Here is a 24542-nt window from a genome sequence, read left to right on the forward strand (position 1 = left end):
TGTTAACCACTTCCAGTTACCATGCTCTTATTCCCTTCTATATTTTAGGACTGTGTAATCAATTCTGTCTTCCCAATCCTATTCCTACTCAGCCCATTGCATTCTGCTGCCATCAGTCTACTGAAAGTAACCTCCTAATGACCAATCTAAAGCAGGGGTTCTCAACCTTCTGGCCCTTTAAATGCAGTTCCTCATGTTGTGACCCAACCATAAAATTATTTTTGTTGCTACTTCATAACTGTAATGTTGCTACTGTTATGAATAGTAATGTAAATATCTGATATGCAGGATGGTCTTAGGCGACCCCTGTGAAAGGGTCGTTCGACCGCCAAAGGGGTCGCAACCCACAGGTTGAGAACTGCTGAAGCCTTTGTCAAAGGCTTCTCAAACACTATCAAACTTAAGCTTTCTTCAGTGATGGCAATTTTATGTATATGAAGTATCTGTAGCAGGGTAACTATCCAACAAATGTAAGTACCCTACTGCCCTTACCCTTATGTTATCACTCCATCACTAGTTTCAACTATTACTTATATCCTGATGGCTTTCAAATGTATTTAGCCAGCCCAGCTCTTCTTATTGAGCACCACTGTGATATTTTCTTTCTTCCTTGTTTTGTTTTTTTAATTATTTAATTAAGTATAGTTGCTACATAATATTCTATTGGTTATATTAGTTTCCTTTTTTAATATATTCTATTGAGTTCAGAGAGGAAGAGAGAGATAGAAACCTAGGTGATGAGAGATAATCATTGATATGCTACCTCCTGCATACCCCCTACTGGGGATTGAGCCTGTAATCCAGACATGTGCCCTGACTAGGATTTGAACTGTGACCTACTGGTTCATAGGTCGATGCTCAACCACTGAGCCAGGCCAGCCAGGCTAGTTTTATTAGTTTCACGTGTACAATATAGTGATTCGACATTTCTATACCTTACACTGTGATTGCTCCACTAATTCTAGTAGTAATCCCTCACTGTGTAAACCTATCACAATATTAGTGAACACTGTGATGTTTTCACTTGGACATCTCCGACTGCACGTGTCCAAAACCAAATATTTTTCCTTGCATTTAATATTTTAAATGTGTGTTTTTTCCTCTTTTATGACTATCTTATTTAGAATTATCAATCCTTATTTATCTGGCCAACACAATAAAATAGCCAGAGGAATAGCCAAAATCGCAAAATCACACACACACACACACACACACACACACACACACACTTCATTTTTAAATCAGCTTAATTATCCCACTGTTTACTTTTTTCTGCTGTCTTCTTACCATTCCTCAAATTAAATTAGTGGCCAGTCCCTTCAGTTCTACTCCAAAATATATCTTAATTTTGTTCCTTTGTTAACATTCTTACAGAGGTTGGCCAGGCCCTCAGTCTACATATATATCCTTTGAAACACTGTCATATCTTTGAACTAACTTCGCTTTTCTTCTCTCTCCCCTTTTATTGTCCACGCTCCACGTCTTCCTTTGGACACAGATCTAGTAACATTACTCCCCATTCAGAGCTAAGTCTTATTGTTCAGCCCAGTATTCAAAGCTTTTCGCAATCCTTCCCCCTTTACTTCCTTCCACCCTTCCAATTCCTGCACATAGACACTTTTCTAACTAGCCTGTTTGAAATTCCTTTAATTTGTCTTAAACTCACCAACATCCAGGTGAGCAATGCCACTCCCCGGCCCACAGAGGGCTGCTCTGGAGCTAGCAGGAGGGACAGGCCACTTTTGCCTCACGTGGCCATTACCAAATGGTCAACTTGCTTAGTGTCCTCACTATGAGCATTTGTCTTGCACATGCTGTTTCTTTGATTGCCTGGCAAGCACTTCTCATCTTTCTAAGCCCTTTTTAAATGTACCTCTCTGTGAAACCTTTCTCTGATTGCCTGGCAGAATGAACCAGTCCTTTACTTTATTCTTACAATGGTCTGTTCACAGCTCTGCTATCACACTAATCAGATTCCAGGTTGCATTAGCATGTGCTATTTGTATCTCTGTTTCTCTGTTTAAGTTAAAAGCTCTTTGACAGAAGATCTAATGTTTTATTCCTGTCTTTAAGCTCCGCAAAGCTTTCTTCAGTGACTATTTGATTGATGGAATCTGATACGACGGGAGAATTTGGAGCTGACCTACCCCCGTTGTTTTAGGGAGATGAATACTCGTATGAACTCCGCGTGGACTTGTGTAATTGGGAAATTCACTTAAAATTCTGTTTGACTAAATTAAGCCTTTTTTAAAAAAAAGTATGATTTTTAGTCTAGGAAGGTATTAAGGAATTTATTTCCAGGATTGTTGCTAGAAATAACACGGACACTAACAAGAAGTAGATGAAAGCCTATTAAAAATACTATTACCATTCTTTTATGATGAAGCTAAAATCTACATGGTTACTATAGAAATTTTTGAAAATAAAGTTATAAAAAATAAAAATATAAAAATACTAATGATCTATGTAGTCAGAAATAATCACTGTTAAGATCTCAGTAAAGAGTGTTTTTGGTTTTCATTTTTCTACATACTCATTGGTTTGATTTTGTGATATGCCATTATTTTAATAACTTTTTATTTAGATATGCAGTTTAAACAAATGTGCACTGTAACTTATTTAAAGTTTCTTAATGTTGGACAGCTAAGTCGGGCTACCTCTCCAATGCTATGTACTAGTACAACGCTGTAATTCCCACATCCAGTTCACTCCAGGGTCTCTTCTCAAGGGCGTGACCTCTCTGGATTCCTGCCCCTCAGTAGATGACTTCTGTTTCCCGTCACCTCCCACTCCCGCTGGTGCGCTCATTAACAGTACATGCTATTTCTCTACAGATGCCATCCTAGAGCACCAGACCCTTATCCCAAGTTCTCGTTATGACACATTTTTACTTAAATATCAATCAGAGCGATACATGTGTCTCCAGTGATGGAGGCACTTTCCTGCTTCTGACAACCATTGTCTCTTGCCTGTATCTCTGTAATGATCTGTAAGTGGCTTGTTGCCTAGCCCTGCCCCTTCCCTTCCTCGAACGGACCTTCCTGCTGCAGACTGTGCAGCGGTATTTTCTAAAATGCAACACTGATCAAGTCTCTCCATTGCTTAAATCTCTCAGTAGCTCTCCATTTCCCTAAGAGTAAAAGCCAGATTCCTTAACGTGGCAATCACAGCCCTTTGCCGTTGCCACTCACTCCTCACTGTTCCCGTTGGTTGCCTTCACTCTGTTTCCAGCACCTCCTGGAATGGCCAGAATTCTCATCCACCTTGAGGTCTTTCCTCATGCTGTGCCATCTTCCTGGAACACATTAGCCCTCTCTTTTTTGGAGCTAACACTTGTGTATCCTTTAGACCTAAGATTAAGTGGCAGATACTCTCCACAGAGTATTTCTCTGATGTCCCACCTCTGAGATGGGACCAGTTCTATGTGTTCCCACAATACCCTAGACAACCTCTGTCATGGAGATTCATGAATACTGCATTATCATTGCATAGCTAATTAATTGTTTGTCTCCTCCACTGGCTGTAAGCCCATCCAGGCAAGGAACATAACTATTTAGCTGAATTTCTAACATTGTCTCACTTCTGTCACATTCATTGGTCAGAGAAGCCACAGGGTCCATCCAGATTCAGGAGTCTAGAACTAAAATCTCTCTCTCTCTCTCTCTCTCCCTCTCTCTCTCTTTTAAATTCTTTATTGTTGAAATATTACATATGTCTCCTTTACCCCCCCATTGACCTCTCCCCGCCTGCTCCCACCCCCCATCACAGCCCTCACACCCTACTGTCTGTGTTCATTGGTTATGCTTATATGCATGCATACAAGTCCTTTGGTTGATCTCTTACCCACCTTCCCCTGCCTTCCCTCTGAGGTTTGACGACAGTCTGTTTGATGCTTCTGTTTCTCTGGATCTATTTTTATTTGTCAGCTTATGTTGTTCATTATATTCCACAAATGAGTGAGCTCATGTGATACTTATCTTTCTCGGACTGGCTTATTTCACTTAGCATAATGCTCTTCAGGTTCATCCATGCTGTTGTAAAGGGTAAGAGTTCTTTCTTTTTTACCGCAGCATAGTATTCCATTGTGTATATGTACCATAGTTTTCTAATCCACTCATCTGCTGATGGGCACTTAGGCTGTTTCCAAATCTTAGCTATGGTGAATTGTACTGCTTTGATTTTAGAGTGGAAGGGAGAGGGAGAGAGAGATATTTTAGTAATATGGGCAAATGGAATATGATACAGTTGCAAGGAAAAAATGTACGAAGGCAACAGCAAATTAAACATCATATCTATTTACAAACCAGGTAATGGTTTATTATACAAAGTATTGAAGCAACAACAGTTTCAGAAAAAAGCCTCAAAGGTATGCATTTCCCCCTTTGTCCTATATCTGGTAAATGGTATGTGATAAACTATATAAACACCTGCTTTCAGAAATCAATGTCTTTGTCTTCTTCTTTTCTTACACATGTTTATGAAGGCATTATTTTTGCAGGAGCCTAGAGTGTTGTGATCCACAGTCTATACTTGTACATTATTTCAGAGACGTTGAAACCCCTGGGGGGGGGGCGATCTAGAGGGTTGAGGGTCATTTGTGGCAAGTCCCACTTGAGTGCAGCATCCTGAAATGGCTTTTTGTTTTCAAATGGAATATATTACATATTTCAAACTGTACATGTTTATCACACATTCCCTGGGCTTGCCTTATTTACAGTGATTTGCACAGGGTGGTAATAGTTAAAAGGCAGTCCTTGTTTAACATGAAGCTGTTTTTACTCTACAGAATGTGAGTTACCCAAATACAACAATGCTGGCATTGTTTCATAGTGAAGTTGGCTCTTCTACATTGTTTTATTGATGGTCAAAATAGTCCCTTTGGTGCTAAAAGTCTTATATGTCTTTTATAAAAGAGGTTTCTTGTGGTATTTGGCTGTGCATGCTGACAAAGAACTGTAAATTAACATTTAAGGATGGCATTTTATTGCAATTTAAATTAAACAAAGGTTTTCCTCCTATGTGTATAACACACTCCATATTGAAACTATTATCCATTTTAATCTTTTAAATAACTTCAACTTTAGCTCATTTAATTTTCTTCTAGTGCCACACACAGATACATTAGAAACCACCAACAAATAAAAAACAACACATTATATTTAATAATTCTTAAGTCTATATATAAAAAGTATACATATAATTACATATATATATATATGTAAATATATGTGTATGTGTCCATATATATGTAATATCATTCCTAGAAGATGTTCATGACCTGGAAATGAAATGTGGGATTAAATTTAAAATTTGATACATACTAGTTGTGGAAACTTTGTCAAGGTCCTTAATTCCTCTGAATTTTAGTATCCTCTCCTATAAAATGATAATAAAAGAAGTAGTTTGGCAAGTTGTCGTGAAAATTAAATGAGTTAACATTGTAAAATATACTTAGTTACAAAGTAGGTACTCAATAAATAAGTCAATTATAATATTTTAATAATCCTTTTTTGTTAGTGCTTTTACATTGGTGTTAATAAAACAAATTTGTCGAAGTATCTCACTTCATTGGGATAAAAAGCTCAAAACGTTTTTCTTTGAACAATTGCCATCCCGTCTTAAAAACTGTTTGGTATTGGACTTCCCTTTTTCTCTCTCTAGTAGGTCCCTTTGTTAGGTTTTGATTAGATCTTATTTTGTAGTTTGTATACTTTCTATTTTTTTAATACATGTTTCTTGTTTATTTTTAAAAAATATATTTTTATTGATTTCAGAGAGGAAGGGAAAGAGAGAGCGAGATAGAAACATCAACGAGAGAGAAGCATAGATCGACTGCCTCCTGCACGCCCCCCATTGGGGGTAGAGCCCTAAACCTAGGCATGTGCTCTGACTGGGAATCGAACTGTGACCTGGTTCCTAGGTCGATGCTCAACCACTGAGCCCACTGGCCAAGCTCATAGCCTTTTTAAAACATAGAATAAAATCTAAAGGAAATTATGTCATATGCTGAATGTATAAATTTTTAATACTAAAAAATTCTGTCTATGGTCAAAATGAATTGGTCTACCTAAAATGATAGGGGTGGCAATGAAAGAAAGCGAAAGGAACATGTTTATATGTTTATGGAATAGTCTGCTTCAAGACTGATGTCTGTTGTCTTTGGTAATAATAAGCTACCAATAATTATCGAGTATGCTTTAGGAAAAACACACAGACATCAATGTCAAAATAAGTACTACCCCCCCTCTTTTTTTAATTGAACCTAACCATATGCTAAAGCCTGAGGAGACTTATAGATAGCTGAGTGTATTTATATTAAACTTTAATCAAAAGGTCATCCAGCTTGGCCCTGGCTAGTGTGGCTCATTTGGTTGGAGCATTGTCCTGTACACTGAAAGGTTGTGGGTTCGATTCCAGGTCAGGGCATATACCCAGGTTGTGGGTTTGATCCCTGGTCTGCAGAGTGTGTAGGCAACCAATCGATGTTTTTTTCTCTCTCTCTCCATCTCCCTTCCTCTCTCTTTAAAATCAATAAAAACATATCTTCAGATGAGGATTTAAAAAAAAAAGAAAAAAATTAAAACTAGTCCAGCTTGGTTAAAAATGACTGGTTTTGAGGTAAATTTCTTACAACTCAAAACTTAGACATACTCTGATTTCCAGTTGTTTTTTTTTTTTTTCTGAACAAATTAGATCCACAGAAGCGAAGATTAAATGGGTATACTTGTGAGTTTCTTGGTTAATATATGCTTTGGGGAGCTGAGCCATACCTGTTTGTCTTCCTGCAGACGGCAGCCTGTGAGCCCCCCGCCACCGCCGCGGCCGATTTCCCCACCGCACACCTACGGCTACATTTCAGGCCCCCTGGTCTCAGACATGGATACGGACGCGCCAGAAGAGGAAGAAGACGAAGCCGACATGGAAGTGGCGAAGATGCAGACCAGAAGGCTTTTGTTGCGTGGGCTGGAGCAGACCCCTGCCTCCAGTGTCGGCGACCTGGAGAGCTCCGTCACTGGGTCCATGATCAACGGCTGGGGCTCAGCCTCCGAGGAGGACAACATTTCCAGCGGGCGCTCCAGTGTCAGCTCTTCCGACGGCTCTTTTTTCACCGATGCTGACTTCGCCCAGGCGGTGGCGGCAGCTGCAGAGTATGCTGGTCTGAAAGTGGCACGACGTCAAATGCAGGACGCCGCGGGTAAGCCACCACTTCTCACCAACCAACGTGTATACATCAGTGGCTGGGCATCTCCTGGAGTGTCCTGTGGAAATGCCCTCTCACTACGCTTCTCTTTTTTTCTGCCTAAGGAAGTGAAGGTCCAAGAATATGACATAGCTCGATTCTTTTTCTTGACAAGGATTTTTAAATATTGTTTTTCCCATTAAATAAATCATATATAATGTGAGTGAAGCTACCTTGGAAGTTATTATTTTTAAGATAGTCATAACAAATATATATTTTATTTATTTAGACATATAGATAATTAAATGAGGTTTGTATTATAGGGGTTTTATTAAGGTGTCAAAAGTCATCAAAAAATTCTTATCCCATTTGATTTGAAATCCCCTAAGAGAACTAGATTAATATCCAGGAGAGACCATTGGAGATGGGGCTATTTCTCTTTCACCCCCATTCTTTTCATTCTCAATTAGAATATTAATTTAATTGGACAGATATAAAGATGTTTGTAATAGACATACATTTCCAAGCATAAATATGCTCCATACATAAAGTAAATATTGTTAATCTAATAATTTTCAAGTTAAACCAAGCAATCTATAATAATAAAAGCGTAATATGCTAATTAGACTGGGCAGCTGAATGACCTTCCGGAAGTAATTCCGGACATCCTTCTGGATGAAGCCATGGTGGCGGGGCTGAAGCAGAGGTGGTTAGGGGTGATCGGGCAGGCAGGCAAGCAGTTAGGGGTGATCAGGCAGGCAGGCAGTGCGGTTAGGGGCGATCAGGCAGGCAGGCAGTGTGGTTAGGGGCGATCAGGCAGGCAGGCAGGCGAGTGGTTAGGGATGATGATGAAGGCAGGAAGGCCACCGGTTAGGAGCCAGCGGTCCCGGAATGCAAGAAGGATGTCCGATTACCACAGGACATTCAGACATTCCCCGAGGGGTCCCAGATTGCAAGAAGGTGCAGGCCGGGCTGAGGGACTCTCCCCCCGAATTACATGCACCGGGCCTCTAGTCATATATATTTTTCTATATATAATTTCCTTTTTATTGCCAGTAGCCTGTTTTTAATAACCATATAACCATTCTGATGTTTTAACCCATTTTTGTTTATCTCCTACTCCTGACCCTGTTTAAAAAGTAAATAGTTACTAAATAATTTAAATCATACATTTATCACATGATTTTTTAATAGAATGGGATATATACATATACACACTCATATACATATTGTGTGTGTATTTCTGGTAGTCAAGAGTAAAATAATGTGGTCAACAAGAGAGAAAGACTATCACAACAAATCAAGAATTGCCATTTTTTTGTTTACTTTGCATTGGGAATTTTTCATGATCTCTTCATATATTGAATTGGTCATTAATTTTTATCATTCAAAGAAAATATATTCAAAGAAAATTTAACTCACATCACAAAGTTATTTCTATATATTATTTATCAAAAATATGTTGCAAAAAACATGTCTAATATCTTTCAACCTATTCTTGTAGAATGTATATTTATTTCAGCCAGGTCTATATGCAACCAAAATTCCTCCCCCCATCCCAGTAACTGCTCAATGTAATAAGATGCAAACCTACCTATCTTTTCTAATACAGATATAACATTCTAATTTTATATGTAACATTTGTTTCTCCTTATTTTTAATCTTCTATAAAAAATAAAATTAAACATCTCAAACTACTACTTTCAGATTGCATTAAGGGTGTGTTTCAGTTCATTAAATCAGTGAAACATAGAAATACGTTAAAAATTCATCATATTCAAGTTGAAAAGACCTTATGCCTTAGAATCTATAGCAGAAGATGGCCTTATATAATAGAATAAATAATGGGTTTACTCTCAACCCTAATTCTCTCTTTTCATGGATACGTAACTACAATTGTAATAGTCTCCATCATAGCTAAAGAGAGTTTGGTATAATATCATAATTTAGTAGCACTCCTGATTTTAGTTTGGCTCATAATTATAATGAACTAAACGTGCACTGGTATCTGCCTATTAAAATGTTCTTTTCAGGAAAGGGTGCTGCATATCATATGACTTAAGTTAATGTGAATGAATGATCCTATCACATTGCTTCTCACTTGGCCGCATTCATGTCTTATTTATATGCTTCATTTAGCACCTTTAAATATGTTGATTTCACTATATGTGGATTCTCCTATTTATAGTCAAAAACCATGTTTAGGTCTGTTGGAAGTTTCTTGTGGTACAACAAAAAGTTGTGGAATTGTGTCTTTGAAATTTCTAGAAACCAAAATAGTGAGGGTCAAGTACAGGGCCAATAGATGTCCATTGCCATGATGGATTAAATGTGTGGGTAGTGCCACTGTAATGCAACATCTCTGTAAGACAGCCAGAGACTATGAGAGCAACTCACCTGCATCTGATCTGATTGTGAATATTGTCTCTCCAAAACCAAATAATGACATACCTCATTTTATTGTGGTTCCATGTATTGCTGCTCCTCACTGATGTGTGTTTTACAAACTGAAGGCAAGGCCCGCCACCAGCAAAAAGATTACAACTCCTTTTATTGTGATGCTTGCTTAATTCTGGTGGCCTGGAATGAAACTTGCAGTATCTCTGAGGTATACTTATAATCAAAACCCACCTCTGCCACTACTGAGAAAAATAAAAGTCTCAGGTGGGGTCATTTGAAGTATCCAGAATCTGCAAGTTTCTATCTCGTAATAAAAAAGAGGTGTGAGTATTTTGGGTAGGTCTAAATATTTGAGTTAGCTTTATACCAAGCCCCTTTAAGAGAAGATACTGGAGAATATATTAAGATATTGGGAATCTACCTTCAAAGAATAGCAAACATATTTAATTAAAATAGAAGATTTAATTAGTATTGTTCATTCTGAGTACATGAATTTCTCAAGGACTCTGGCTATTCCTTGAGAAAGCAACATTGAGTGTTTTATGAAAATTTTAATTAGTATATATTTAGCAATAATTTTAGTGCAGTTTGTTGCAAAAAATAATTGGAATGTTTTTTCTTTAATAAAATAAAATGAATAGGATAGAAGTACTGTGGGGGGGAAAAAAAACAGCCTGAAAATGCACTTAAAGTATTTTTCCCAATGGATAGTGCAAGCAGAGTGTCAGAAATCTTATTATTTGCTAAAATTGTTTACTAAAGCTTTTTAAAAGTTAGGGATCTTTCTAGTTTTCATGATTATTATTATTACAATTTATTGATGAGCTTGACTCTGATGTATTTTTCTCAGGCCGCCGACACTTCCATGCACCCCAGTGCCCTCGGCCCACAAGTCCTGTTTCTACGGACAGCAACATGAGCACCGCTGTGATGCAGAAGGCCAGGCCAGCCAAGAAACCAAAACACCAGCCAGGACATCTGCGCAGAGAAGCCTACACAGATGGTAAGTCCATTGAAATGATGAAAACATCTATGAATCTCGCACATTTATCCGGCTCTTCATGACTAGAAAACACATCTACTGACATTAGAAATGACATTAAGCATTCATTCTCAGTAAGCCTTATAGTAGTTATAGGAATGACCGACTTTTTAAAGCTCTCAAACAAGTAGACATCAATGTAGTTGAACTAATGGTATAGTGTAAAATTTCATCAGATTCATTGATCAATCTTTCAGAGTGTTCTCATTTTTCCCCCATGTGGAATTTTGCATTCAAATAGAAGACAATTAACTCATATGAATATTCATTCTAACTCTAGTGTTACCAACAGTTAGGTTGTACACCGAGGGCCGAAGCGAATCATCTTTCTTCATGCCTTTACATCCAGTACCGACTCTCACTGAAGAGTTAAGGCTTGTATTCACAAGGGAGCTCAGGGGAATAATGCAAACATTGGGATGTTGTCTAAAAAAAGTCTTTAATGAAAGTGCCTCAGGTGGCCCAGCGTTTATTAAACTGCCACCTTCTTGTTTTCTAAAACAACCCCAAGGGCTTTGTTGGAAATTCATGTAAGATAAATTCTCGCAGACTCACCCATCTTGTCAAGTTTGCTAAATTTGCTGAAGGGGCGGGGGAAGAAGGGAGTCACAGGCGGCATTCCCTACCTCCCGGTCCTCTCCCACCGCAATCTGATTAGGACTTTCATTACCAGTCAGCAATTTTTCAAAAGGGCATCATTTGCCATTATCATATGAAAGCCTAATATTATAGATATTTATCCAAGGTTACAAGCAGGGTTTTCTGAGGCACTTCTCCCCGTGATTCCTGCCACTTGACAGAAAAATTTAATACAAAGCTCACAGCATGTTGAGCACAAGTAATTTTGCAATGAGTGGCTGTCCATGCTATTATCTCTATTTTACGCCGCGTATTTTCTCTCACTGGCATCTATCTGATATTAGGCTGCATTAAATACTGGCAGGACCTGGCACACCTGGGCCTCCTGGCTGCTGCCCAGGACTCTTTTGTCAGTAAAGCTGTGCTGCCAGAATATTATCTGATTTTTGAAGGGTTATTACAGTGGCTTTGTGCATGTGTGCTTCTGTGAAGGTACAGCACTAGGTATAAATCGCCAAACTCTATCAGCACTTTTACATTTATGGGACCCCTTTAATGGCATTTTCCAAGTTTTATAGCTGTTGTATTAGTTTTATTATCTAGAAGAGAGATGCCCCTAACTGAAAATTGGGTCACGCATCAAACCTTGATGTAAACACATCCAAGTTGAATTCATAAGGGAGGAAATCTGGCCTAGAGCTGTGTGTAGCTCTTTCTGCCTCTTATTTATGCTTGTTTGAGAGGCTTCTGGCATTGAGTGATGGTTTTTAAAAATACTTTAAATAATGTAATGCCAACTTAAAGGGCATAGCATAAATTTATAGCTATAAGTTGCACTGTGCTTGAAAATTGTGATCTATATGTATTGTCCCACATTCTGTAGTACTTATTTCAGCATATTTAATAATTAAATTTAAATTCTTACTAATCCCAGAAAAATAACTATTAAACTGAACAATGAAGCACCCAAGTTTTTTCAAGTCTATTTTAGAAATAAATAACAATGAAATAATTGAAATATTTGTAAAGCCAAAAAGTTAATTTGAAATATTTTTGGATTTCTAATTGTTTATTTCTTAAAGTGATTATGTAAAATTATCATAGTATATATTATAATGTAGAAGTCGATATTTATTTTTTCAAAGTCACAAAAACAGACAAAATGGAGATATGATTAAAGCTACTTTTTAAATGTTACCTTTCACTTCCTTTCAGCATTTTGATAACCAAGTATTTTTAGTTATGTTTATTGTCCTAACAAGTCTTAAATTTAATTCTGGATGCTTTCTAATTTAGTAAAGACAAAAATAACAAAACTATGTGTTATTTTATATATACCACATAATGCATATTGATTGACTAAAATTATGTAAATGCATATTCTTCTTAATGCACCAAATAGAAGAAATGCACATATTCCTGATAACAGTGGTTATTGAAACAATGGACATTGAAACAAAAGTAATTTTCTTGGAAATTATTTTATCAAATTACTATAATGCATTTTATGAAAAAATAGTCTATTTCATGAAGAAACTCAATGACAGACACAGTTTGTTCAATTATAAAAAAAAAGAGGGCGGGGGGGCTAGCTAGTGTGGCTCAATGTTTGGGTGTTGACCTAGGAACCAGGTGGTCACAGTTTGATTCCTAGTCAGGGCACATGCCCCAGTTGTGAGCTCCGGTCCCCAGTGGAGGGTGTGCAGGAGGAAGCCGATCAATGATTCTCTCTCATCATTGATGCTTATCTCTCCCTCTCCCTTCCTCTCTGAAATGAACAAAAATATATTTTTTAAAAAAAGAGAAAGGGGAGGAGGATATAATTGAAAGAGCTACCAATTGTTAAAATCTGAATTAAATCTACTAGCAAAACATGGAGGGTATGTTTTTTTAATTTTTGCTTTTTAATAATTAAATATACATTAACTATGATGGATGAGTTTGATTATTGTCAATAGACTTTTTATGTGAACTCTTTTCAGAAAATGACATATCAGTCTTGAGACTGTAACATCTTTACTTCGAAAATTTTGTTTAAATCATAATTTTTTTGCAGAATTTTTGTAAACTACATAAAGAAGGATAAAGTGTGGCTATGTCTGCAATGATGAAGAGTAATTTGTAATGATTTTTGTCAGTAAGCTCTGTTGGACTTTTAGCCTTAGTTTTCTGGGACTGCCATAACAAAGTACCATAAACTAGATGGTTTAAACAACAGAAATTTATTTCCTCACAGCTCTGGAGGCTAAAACTCCAAGATCAAGGTGTTGGCAGGGTTTGTTTATGCGGTCTCTCTTTTTGGCTTGTAGATGACCATCTTCTCCCTATGTCTTTACTTTTTCTTTCCTCAATACATGTATGTGTCCTAATACCTTCTTATAAGGAAACCAGTCAGAGTGGAATAGTGCCCACCTAACGATCTCGTTTTACTTTCATTACCTCTTTCAAGACCTTAAATCCAAATAGTTTCATTCTGAGGTACGGAGGTTAGGACTTCAACATAGGAATTTTGAGGAGACACAATTTAGCCCATAACAATGCTCTAGCCCCTGATTGGTGGCACTGTGACCATATCTTGCTCATAGCACCTAGGAAGAACCCAGTGCAAAGCCAAGTGCTCCACGCTATAGTCACAGTGACAGGCATAATCTAACTATTTATTTCAAATTTGCCACTTACAAGTTTCATCCAGATGAAGGGTAGGATGAAAATATATGAATATTTATCAGTCAGCATCCTATCAAGTTAAAACCAAGCATAAGTGCATTTCTAGGACTTTCTAATAGATTCTTCCCACCCCCTCTTTTCAACCCTTTCCAATGCATTTGCATACTTGATTTAAAAACCAAATCTACATTATTTCTCTAGCCCTACTTTTCATAAATTATAAATTCACCACCCTCTTTGGAATGACATTATTTTGACTTGATTTATCATTAATTACAAGGTCTGGGGACTTTAGGCAGTTAAGTAAATAGAGTGCTGGTCTCCTTAGCAAGTTAATGCAGTAGAACTGTCTGCATGCACATGCTCCTACATACTACTTTGCATGCATTTTACTGGTATTTGGAGAGTCTTGTGTAAAGAATAGTTTTTACTTCTTTATATAAAGAGCCTAGACATAAATATGACAGGTTCATGATCCATTTGTTAAATCCAATTTGAGCTATTAGTGGTATGAATTGGATGAAAGCACTATTTATCACTACATCAAATACAGAATTATTTATACTATGATAATCTCTGATTTGATTCTAATTATTTTATAACACCTAAAATTAATTTATTTGGTAATCTGCTTATATAAGAAATAAAAACTCCCAGCATATCCCTATAATTATCAATTAGATACAGTAGCAATTATATACAGGAAGTTAGAACTTTTAAAATAACCATTGGGTTCTCTGATTCTCTTTTTTTTTTTTTTTACCTTTTTTATAGATAGCACCTATATAAAGCATCTTGTAATAGATTTTGTCTTGAGAGTCATATATTACCATCAGTTTTGATATCTATTAAGCCCAGACATTTTTTGACTTGAAGATACTGGCAGTCATCAGTTTCCTGATAATCTGCTTGCAATCCAGTTTAAGTGTATAGAAAGCAGACAGTATAGAAATGAGACTGTAGGCACTCTTCCCTGTGCTTCCAGATGTGCTCAGAATTAGACTTTCCCCCTCTTCCCATTTCAAGTTACAGTTTCAGTCTGAACTGCAGGACTCTGTGGTGTTGGGTTTCTTGGCTTTAAGCCATGTGGTATCATCTTTCTTTGAACACTCTCTTTTTATTTATTTTTAATAAACAAGTAGCAGATGTGGCAGGTGCTTTCATGATATTACATCTTTTTAAGTATTATTTTTTAAATTTATTTTTTAAGTAGTAGAGGAGGAAAGTCATGCACTAGTGACAATGGCAATATATGTTGTAAAACTAAAATCATTTGAATTTCTAGAATCTGGGGAAAATTAGTGCTGTTGGCTGTACTTTGGCCACTGTTTTAGATGAAACTTTGAGGCTATTCTATATGAAAAAAAAGAACATGGTGAGCCATGAAAACTAACAACAACAAAAATGTAAATAAAAGTTTTAATAATGGATTCCTGAGTAAAACAACTGGTAATAAGATGGTACTTCAAGTTTTTTTGTTGTTTTCAAAGACCATTACAATGATTTTGAATGTCTTAGCTTTAGCACATAATATCAAAAGAAAATTAATTTCAAAAAAATTTAAACCTACCTACGGGACAAAATAAGGATTAATTTATTTTTAAATAATATAAGAATGAGAAACACTAGGTTAAAATTGATGCTTCCTTGGACCCTTAATTTGCTATTAAGAATTTTCAATACAAAATTTGAATATTCAATAGCTTCTCATGCTTGTATATGTAAATGATAGTCAGAGATCATTGTCAGTAATACTAAAATATCCGGAAACAACCTAAATATTTCTCTGTAGGGGATTGACTAAATAAATAATGATATATTAATTAAATAGAGCATTATATGAACTTTAAAAAGAAGAAATACAGCTGTATGTACATATAGGGAAATGTATACAACTACACAATTAGCTAAAAGAGGTACAATTCTATTGATGTTAATAAGAAAGAAAGGCTTTGTATTTGATTTTGGTACTTTTGATCAGTGGGCGGACATCCATTGTGTTGTATATAATCCCATAGTTTCAGAAGTTAAAGGTGCTCCCTGATGTTATTTGTCTTGGCAGCCCCGTTTTATGTGAATAAGTAATTTCTGGAATGATCTATATAAAAACTAGTCAAACATCATTTCTGCATAATCATATTGAGTGTTTGAAATGGAGGTTGGGAGGTTTGAGGGGGTCATACTTTTAAGATCTTACAGACTTTTAAATTTTTTACCATGTAAATATGTATTTTTTGTTTAAAATTTTATAGTTAATTTTATAATACTAAACATTTAATAGATGTTTTATAAATGTTTTAGTTGATTTATTCTATCATATAGACATTAAGTATCTAAATGTAAAAACATTACCATTTCTTTTATTTTCTTTCTTTATTGATTAAGGTGTTACATATGTGTCCTTATCCCCCATTGCCCCCCGACCCCACTCACGTTCATGCCTTCACCCCCCTGGTGTCTGCATCCATTGGTTATGCTTATTAAAAAAATACCGTTTCTAAAGTCATGAATTAAGAAAGAACATAACTATGCTGATAATTCCCAAATCTCTGTGTCTCTGGTTTTGGCCTTTCTTGAAATTCAGATTTTACTGGACATCTCTATCTATATACTGCAAAGGTTTCTCCTACTCACTTTTCTAAAATTGAACATACATTCCGGCCAGCATGGCTCAGTGGTTGAGCATCGACCTATGAACCAGGAGGTCAATGGTTCAATTCCCAGTCAGGGCACATGCCTGGGTTGCAGGCTCAATCCCCAGTGGGGGGCATGCAGCAGGTGGCCAATCAATGATTCTCTCTCATCACTGATGTTTCTCTCTCTCTCTCCCTCTTCCTTCCTCTCTGAAATCAATAAAAAATATTTTTTAAAAATAATATATATATGTATATATACATATATATATGTATATATATGGCTCCATCCGACCAGTTGCTATGATGCACACTGACCGCCAGGGGACAGATGCTCAATGCAGCAGCGGCCAAGCTGCAGTGACTTGACAGCAGCAGTTCTCAGGTGACGCACCCTGAAACCAGAGAGGAGGGAGCCCGATTCCTTGTGGGGCCGAGTGATTTCACCTTCAGCCGTGGGCTATGTTGTTGCTGGGGCACTGTCAGCCCTGAATCTGGTTACTGTACACTTGCATTTGTGTTCCACACCCTGTATGACAGCAACTTTGCAGAATGCCCTCTCATACCCAGGACCCCTGGGGGAATGTGGGAGAGCCGGTTTCTGCCCAACCCCCACAGGCCAGGCCAAGGGACCCCCACCTGCCGGAGGGACCCCGCTCACTCTGCAACGCTGGGGAGGGACCGCGGGAGGTTGGCTCCAGGGTGTGTCTGGCCTATCTCGCCCAGTCCCACCCCTCTGGCCACCTTCTAATAATTTTCTTTCAATGTACACAAGTCTGTACACCAGGTCACTAGTAATAAAATAAAATGAAATTGAACTTACAGTGTTTCTTCATAAAACATTGCTTCCTCATCCCTGCATTATTTATCTTCAGTGATTGTTCTCTCATCCACCTAGTCAACTATGACAAAAACCCTAAAAGTCTTATAGGTTCTTTCCTTTCCCTTTCCTACTGTATTTGGCTGATTATTAAATAATATTGACTTTTCTTCCTTAATCTCTGCCAAAGACATCTGAGCAGCCATCTGAATAGCCACTAATATAGTTCTAGCCCCTGTTATTATTTTTATGAACTATTAAAAACAACCTAATAGTCTACTGGATTCAAAATCCAACATCTACATTGCAGCCAAAAATATCTAAAACTATAATCTCTTCATATTCTTCTACTAACTTACCAACTATCATAAGGATACATATTTCTCCTCCCTAGAGTATACATAAGAGTTAATTAAAATAATACCACTTAAGTAAATTTTCTAAATTTCAAATTTTATACTTAAGTATCTTTTAATTGTATTTATAACATAAGAAATTGAATTATATATAATGTTCTATTATGTATATATAACATATTAACATATAGCTATAACTATAGATAGATGATAGATAGATAGATAGATGATAGATAGATAGATAGATAGATAGATAGATAGATAGTTGAAATTATTCTATATTTATCCCAGCGATTATTTGATTTAAAACCTATGGTTGCATATACAAAGTTAAGAGATTCCTATCAATGAATGGTGGATTATAAATATGTGATAGAATGAAACAGTATAAAGAACACTGAGCCAGAAATTAAGAATCTGAGGGCATTAGTCCTGGTTCTGGTCACATCTACCTTGGAGGTTGGAAAATAATTTAACGTCCATGTTGTTGAGTTTCCCTGTTCAAAATAAGAAAGGATTTAGGCTAGATTAGAGATAGCAAATACGCCTCAACTCAAGTGCCAACTTCAATCAATTTGAAGTGGTTGTCTGAAAGACTAAGGGTATGTATTTGGAATCAGCAACATTATGCTGAAATCAATTAGGAAGATCTGTAGTGGTTGGGAGGTTGGGGATATTACAGCATTTATGCCTATATTAGCTACCCTAAGACTAGATAATCTATAAGCCTCAGCTCTGTAAATCAATATTTCTGTGCTAGATAAAAAGTACATTAAAATTGTTGGTCTTCTTATTCCTTGGTTGCCTTCAATTGTTCTAGTCCCAGATGAATGTGATTCCAATGCTATTTCTAATATTTGCTTATTTTATAAATGGCAGACTTTTACATTATTTTAAACATTTCTGTTTAGATCTTCCACCTCCTCCTGTGCCACCACCTGCTATAAAGTCACCCACTGTCCAATCCAAGGCACAGCTGGAAGTACGACCTGTCATGGTGCCAAAACTTCCCTGTATAGAAGCAAGAACAGACAGATCATCAGATAGAAAAGGAGGCAATTATAAGGGGAGGGAAGTATTGGATGGAAGACAAGTTGCTGAAATGCGAACAAATCCAGGTGAACCCAGAGAAGCACAGGAACAGCAAAATGATGGGAAAGGACGCGGAAACAAGGCAGCAAAACGGGACCTTCCACCAGCAAAGACTCATCTCACCCAAGGTACTGATTTATTTAAGCACCAAGCAAATATAGATTGAACACATATTTGCAAGGCATGCTGTTAGGTTCTCCAGGGCCATATGAAAAGCAGTAAGATTTAGAAATTTGCTCTCTAATGGAGGAGATATGCATATACCCAAATAATTTTTAACAATTCATTCTAATACATTATACAAGACTTCCTTAGTTGCCACTTGAGTTATATTTCAAAAAAAAGAAAACATGATTTCCACCGATTAAATAGGGAGAAGGGAAGAGCAAGTAAAGGAAATAGGTAGAAAAAATTATGGAAGTGTGAAATTGAATGTTTAGTGAGCACTCCTTTCCAGTTTGGCTGGAGAATAGGATATTGGGGCCAGAGACACATGGCAAAAGATAAAACTAGAAAGGTGGCTGGGCCAGATTGAGAAGGCCAGGAATAGTATGCTAAAGAGTTTGAGATATATAATATAGGCAGCAGTGAGCCAGCAAATAATGTTGAGTAATAAAATATATAATCAGATTTGTACTTTAGAAAAATGACTGGCAGCATGTTATAGTTAAGGAAGAGACTAGAATCAGGTAAATGAAAATATCAGAAAATTGAAAATACTCTATAAAATATAGATATAAAATATGAAAGTATTGAGTTAAATCAGTTGTGCAATAAAGAGGAGACAACAGCCTACATAGGTATTTCAGAGATAGGCCCCATAGGACTTGGTGACTAATTGAATATAGGAAACTAAAATAAAATAATGGAGTGGAAAAAGAAGTTACTCAAGTGTTAATTAGATGGCCTGTAAGATTAGTGGAACATAATTGTGTTAAGCAATGTAGACAATACAGGGAAAATCATAGATGTGATGGGGAAAAAATTTCAGTTTTGAATAGAGTAAGATGCTGTCAAGAATACAGATATGGAAAAAAATCAATAAGACTTTGGAGAACTAAGTTTAAAGATCAGGAGAAAGGTTACAACTAGAGAGAGGATGTTAGAACCATTACAAAGGTAAAAATTGCATGAATTTCAGAGGCCACATTATCAACAGCGGCATACTGGTTAATGTATAGTAATCAATTTTCTAGGAGGAAAACAAAGCAAAACTCTAATTTGTAGCCATATGCTTCTTTTGTGTAATTACTCCCAAAAAGGCTGATTTCAAGCTACTTATGTGAAATGGATGCGAAATTGGAAAGAGATGGGTTCCATATACTCTGTGAGAATGTGCACACCAGTAGTCAGGGATGATCATATTTAAAGAGTAGGCACAGGAACAAAATTCTATGATGCAAACTGAGAAGGACCCACTCAGATATAAAATAGATAAGGTATTCAAACTAGAGAGAATAATATCCTAGAAAGAATGGAGGAGGAAATTTTAAGATAGGAAGAAATATGAAATGCCACAAAAATAAAAGTGGAATGTGAATGGTGGCCCACGGTATAGGTAGGGAAGAATACAAAGATTTTGCAACACGTTGTTTATGTGTGACATTCAAAAGAACTATTTTCAGTGAAGTAGTCAGAATAAAACACAGACTGCAGGGGTGTGAAAGTGAATGGAAATTGTGGAAGGGAGATGGTGAGCACAGGCTCTTTTTAGAAGGTTGGGGAGAGAAAAAAAGGTGGGGAAAGGATTTGGCAGGAAGGCAGAATCTGTGAGAATGTTTTAGGGAAAGGTATGTGAACATTATTATAGACTAAGAAGAAAAAAAACATTTTAGAGGAAGAGATACAAGAAAAGGAAGGTTATTGATGAAGGAGTCAGGAAAAAGTGATAGGGAAATGAATCTTAAAAAGCATAAAAGGGCACTTTACTGCTCTCTTTTAATAGGTATATTTTGGTAAGATCAGACATCAATCTGTTGTTCTGTTTTTTATGGGCACCAGGCCGTTAGCAACTTCCTTCCATATGGAGGACAGTTGCACTTTGTTCTGTGACAGAAACCTGAACTCTTGACCTAGGGCCAGACTTGGCAGTGAAGTGCTGAGTGAAGCTGTGCATTTCAGACAGATGTCTCTGCTACATGTTCACAGAGTACTTGGTGACATCTCCACAATATCAGTTTAAAACACTTAACTTTTTTTTATCAGTTAAGCCAAAGATTATCTGAATTTTTGACTCATGGTAACTATACTCCAAGTTATGATTCATTAACGAAATGTCATGCTCTAAATTATTAGCTTTGTATCTTTCCTGAAAGTATGGGCCAATTTGCTGCTCATAAACAAGCTCCCTCCCAAGTAGTTGGCTTTCTTCAGGAAATAATTTTATAAACCCAGAAAGACCTTGGTGTATGCAGAATTAGAACAAAGGACTAAGTTATTTTTATCAATCTTCACAAATTCAATTAAGTTGTCCTCTATCTTGTAAAAATATTTCTAATGAAAGAACACTAGAACAATCACTCTACAAATAAGGAAGCCTATTTCCATGGAAAACACTGTTATATATGACCAGTTATTATTTTATATGTCTTGCTTTCCCAAAGTCTTATTTGAACCATAGACCTTTGTGGTCGTTAAATTAATATTTCTATGCATTGCTATAATTATTTATAATGAAAGAGGCACCCTGATTTACATGTGTAACAAATGATTGTTTTTAATTAAAGAGAGTAGAATGTCTGGTCTTTTGGCGGACATTTACTCAATTAGTTCAATTTATTTTTACCTATATCAAACATCAACTGTGTTATTAAACATCATACTAGTCCTGAAATTTATATATAAGCATGAACCTTGACCTCAAGGATCTTATAATCAGAGAGGGAGACAGGTTATCTATAGGTTCACAGATATATTCATAATTGGTATAATGTTCATGGTGTCATGATACTTGATAGTCCAGAGAGGGGACAATTATCCCAATCTTTTCGGAAATGTAAAGAAAAACTTCTTGATCTTTCCTGGTAGAAATGACACATAGCTGAGTGTTCAGGATGGGTGGAATTTAGCTTGGGTGAGAACAGTGGATAGAGTGTTCAGGCAGAGAAAGTCAGCATGAAAATCTTTGAGGTACAGCTCTGGCCAGGTGGCTCAGTTGGTTGGAGCATAATCCTGTATACCAAAGGGTTGCAGATTTAATTCCCAGTCAGGGCTCATACCTGGGTTGTGGGTTCAATCCCAGGTCAGGACAGTCAATCAATGTATCTCTCTCTTCCTTCCTCCCTCTCTCTAAAATCAGTAAAAACACATCCTTGGGTAAAAGAAAATACAAAAAAAGGGAGAAAAGCTTTGAGGTACATTGAGGAGACTATAAGAAATTCAGTACCACTAGATAGTAAAGGTGACGCTCTTGAGGTCAATGTGAGCTTAAGTCATAGAGATCCCGCAGTTCTTGGAAGAAAACGGCGGCTTAATGAAAGGGTTTAGAAGGGAATAACTCAAAGGGCAGAGACCTGTTAAGAGATATTTACAATTCCCGGACAGGAGATGTGGAGAATATAAACCAGGCTATGAGAACAGGATCATTGAAAGAGAAAATTCAAGATACTTCTTAGAGTTAAAAATCAGCCTCGCTTGTTATGTGCTGGAATGTGTGGAATTGTCCATTTAAGTTTATTGGAAGGAAGAGAAAAAGTCTAAAATAATTCCATTTTTTGTTGTTTTTGATGTCTTAATGATTAATGATGTTATTAGATAAGCTTGAGAATATAGAGGAAGAATAAATCTCAGGGGAGTGAGCATGATGAAATTAATGTTGGATGTGTTGAGTCTGAGGGACACTCAAGAGGAAATGTTCAATTGACCTGGCTGTAGGAGCCTAAAATTCAGAGCATAGTTCACAGGTTGGAAATATAAATGAATGATTCATCATAATAAATAGTAGTTAAAGCCACTCACCTGTTCACTCAAAACTACTTATTGAAGACCTGTTATATGTCAAGCTGATAGTATATCAGTACAAAATCAGATAAAAATACCCACTCTCGTGACAGTTATATTCCAGAAGAGGTTATAGTCTGTGAGAATGGATGAAATCATCCAGAGTGGGAATATGTATATGAACAAGCAAGGGGCTAAAAGTAGAAATCTGCAGGGCATCAATATGTAAGAGGCACTGCATAAGAAAAACCCACAGAAGTCTGGCCAAGAAGGAAGGAGGACCGACCATAAGCTAAGAGAGTAGTAATGTTTAAATTGTTAGTGGTTTCCAAATTAAGGCCAGAGAAGAAGGAAGCATGGTTAGCATTATCAAAGTCAACAGTGACTTTCCTGTTTCATTGTAGTAATGTGGGCATGAGTAGATTTCCCTGGAATACAGAGTGAATGGGAGTTGCATCTACCAATAGAGTTCAAGTTACTTTTCAAGAAGCTTTGCTGAGCAATGACGAAAGAGGTATTAAGTAATGTAGCACACAAGCTTAAGGGGAAAATTTTTAGCAAGAGAAGGCTTCTATCATATTGTAGTTTGTCAAAAACTAAAGTCAATAGAGGTAAAGAGGTTGCTGAATAGGGACAAAAGGTGAAGGTTATAGGAGACCAAGTGCTATGAAGTTAAGTTGCAGAAGAAGTGGTCCTCATGGACTGTGAAACCTCAGTGAGTCAGAAGTCTGTTTCAGGAGTGAAAGTTGTGATGAATAGAATGGAAGGAGAAAGGTGGCATTAAGGAGCCTAAACAGGCTCCATAAGTATATGGTTTGGCTTTCACCAGAAGAGAATGTTTTTATACAATGAGTTAGAGCTGGTGTTAGTGAGCTACAGGCAAGCCATCCTCCTTTCCATGGAGAGAACTTTGGTGGAAACCAGATTTCATTCATACCATGTGGTCAACAGAGGACGTACTTGGGAAGGAAAACAAAACTACATGTAGAAGAGTTGTTATTGTTTTTTTTATGTGTTTGGTGTCCAAAGGGTAGAGTGGACAGGCTTTGGAGCGAAGTGAGTGGTTGAAGGATGCATCAACAGAACTAGAAACAGATTTAAAGGAGTATGGAGATAGACATTCAGGAGACGTCAGTTAACTGGAGTGAATTGTTTGGGGTTTTTTTTTGTTTTTTAATTTCTTTATTGATTAAGGTATTACATATATGTCCTTATCCCCCCATTGCCCCCCCCCCACTCATGCCCTCACTCCCCTGTTGTCTGTGTCCATTGGTTAGGCTTAAATGCATGCATACAAGTCCTTTGGTTGATCTCTCCCCCTTATCCCCACGCTCCCCTACCTTCCCTCTGAGATTTGACAGTCTGATCAATGCTTCTCTGTCTCTGGATCTGTTTTTGTTCATCAGTTTATGTTGTTCGTTATAGTCCACAAATGAGTGAGATCATGTGATATTTATCTGGAGTGGCTTGTTTTTTGAAGTTAGAGGAGACTAGGCATTGTTTCCATTAAGTGCCCTAGAATAATTCTTCAGAGTTTACATAGGTATTTTACTGTCTCTTCTGTTTTCAAATGAGTACTAAAAGCTCCTGAGGGCATTTTTAGAAAAATGAAAACGAAAGCCTGAAATGACCTGAGATCACATGGTGAAATGTAGAACTGGGAACCAAGTTCGACTCCAGGTTTGGTTTACTTCTTTAAAGATGTTCTCAAGTGATTTTGAGTGGACAAGAGCTTTTGAGTGGAATCCAACCCCGACTAAGAAAACAGCAAGATTTGTTATTTTCATTTATAAAATCCAGTGCTGACTTATTCGTTGTTGTTATAAAATGTTTT

At 36.9% G+C, this 24542-nt stretch overlaps 1 protein-coding gene across 1 annotated transcript in view; it reads left to right on the forward strand.

Annotated features, from left to right (window-relative positions):
• ROBO1 (roundabout guidance receptor 1) overlaps window positions 1-24542 on the forward strand; it is a 455516-nt gene that overhangs the window by 427432 nt on the left and 3542 nt on the right. The window contains exons 25-27 of the mRNA XM_059688081.1: window positions 6789-7195; window positions 10431-10583; window positions 18589-18897. Coding sequence (XP_059544064.1) covers window positions 6789-7195; window positions 10431-10583; window positions 18589-18897 — 869 coding nt within the window. The remainder of the gene's footprint in view (window positions 1-6788; window positions 7196-10430; window positions 10584-18588; window positions 18898-24542) is intronic.

The sequence above is a fragment of the Myotis daubentonii genome, chromosome 3 (genome assembly GCF_963259705.1).
Source record: "Myotis daubentonii chromosome 3, mMyoDau2.1, whole genome shotgun sequence".
NCBI lineage: Eukaryota > Metazoa > Chordata > Mammalia > Chiroptera > Vespertilionidae > Myotis > Myotis daubentonii.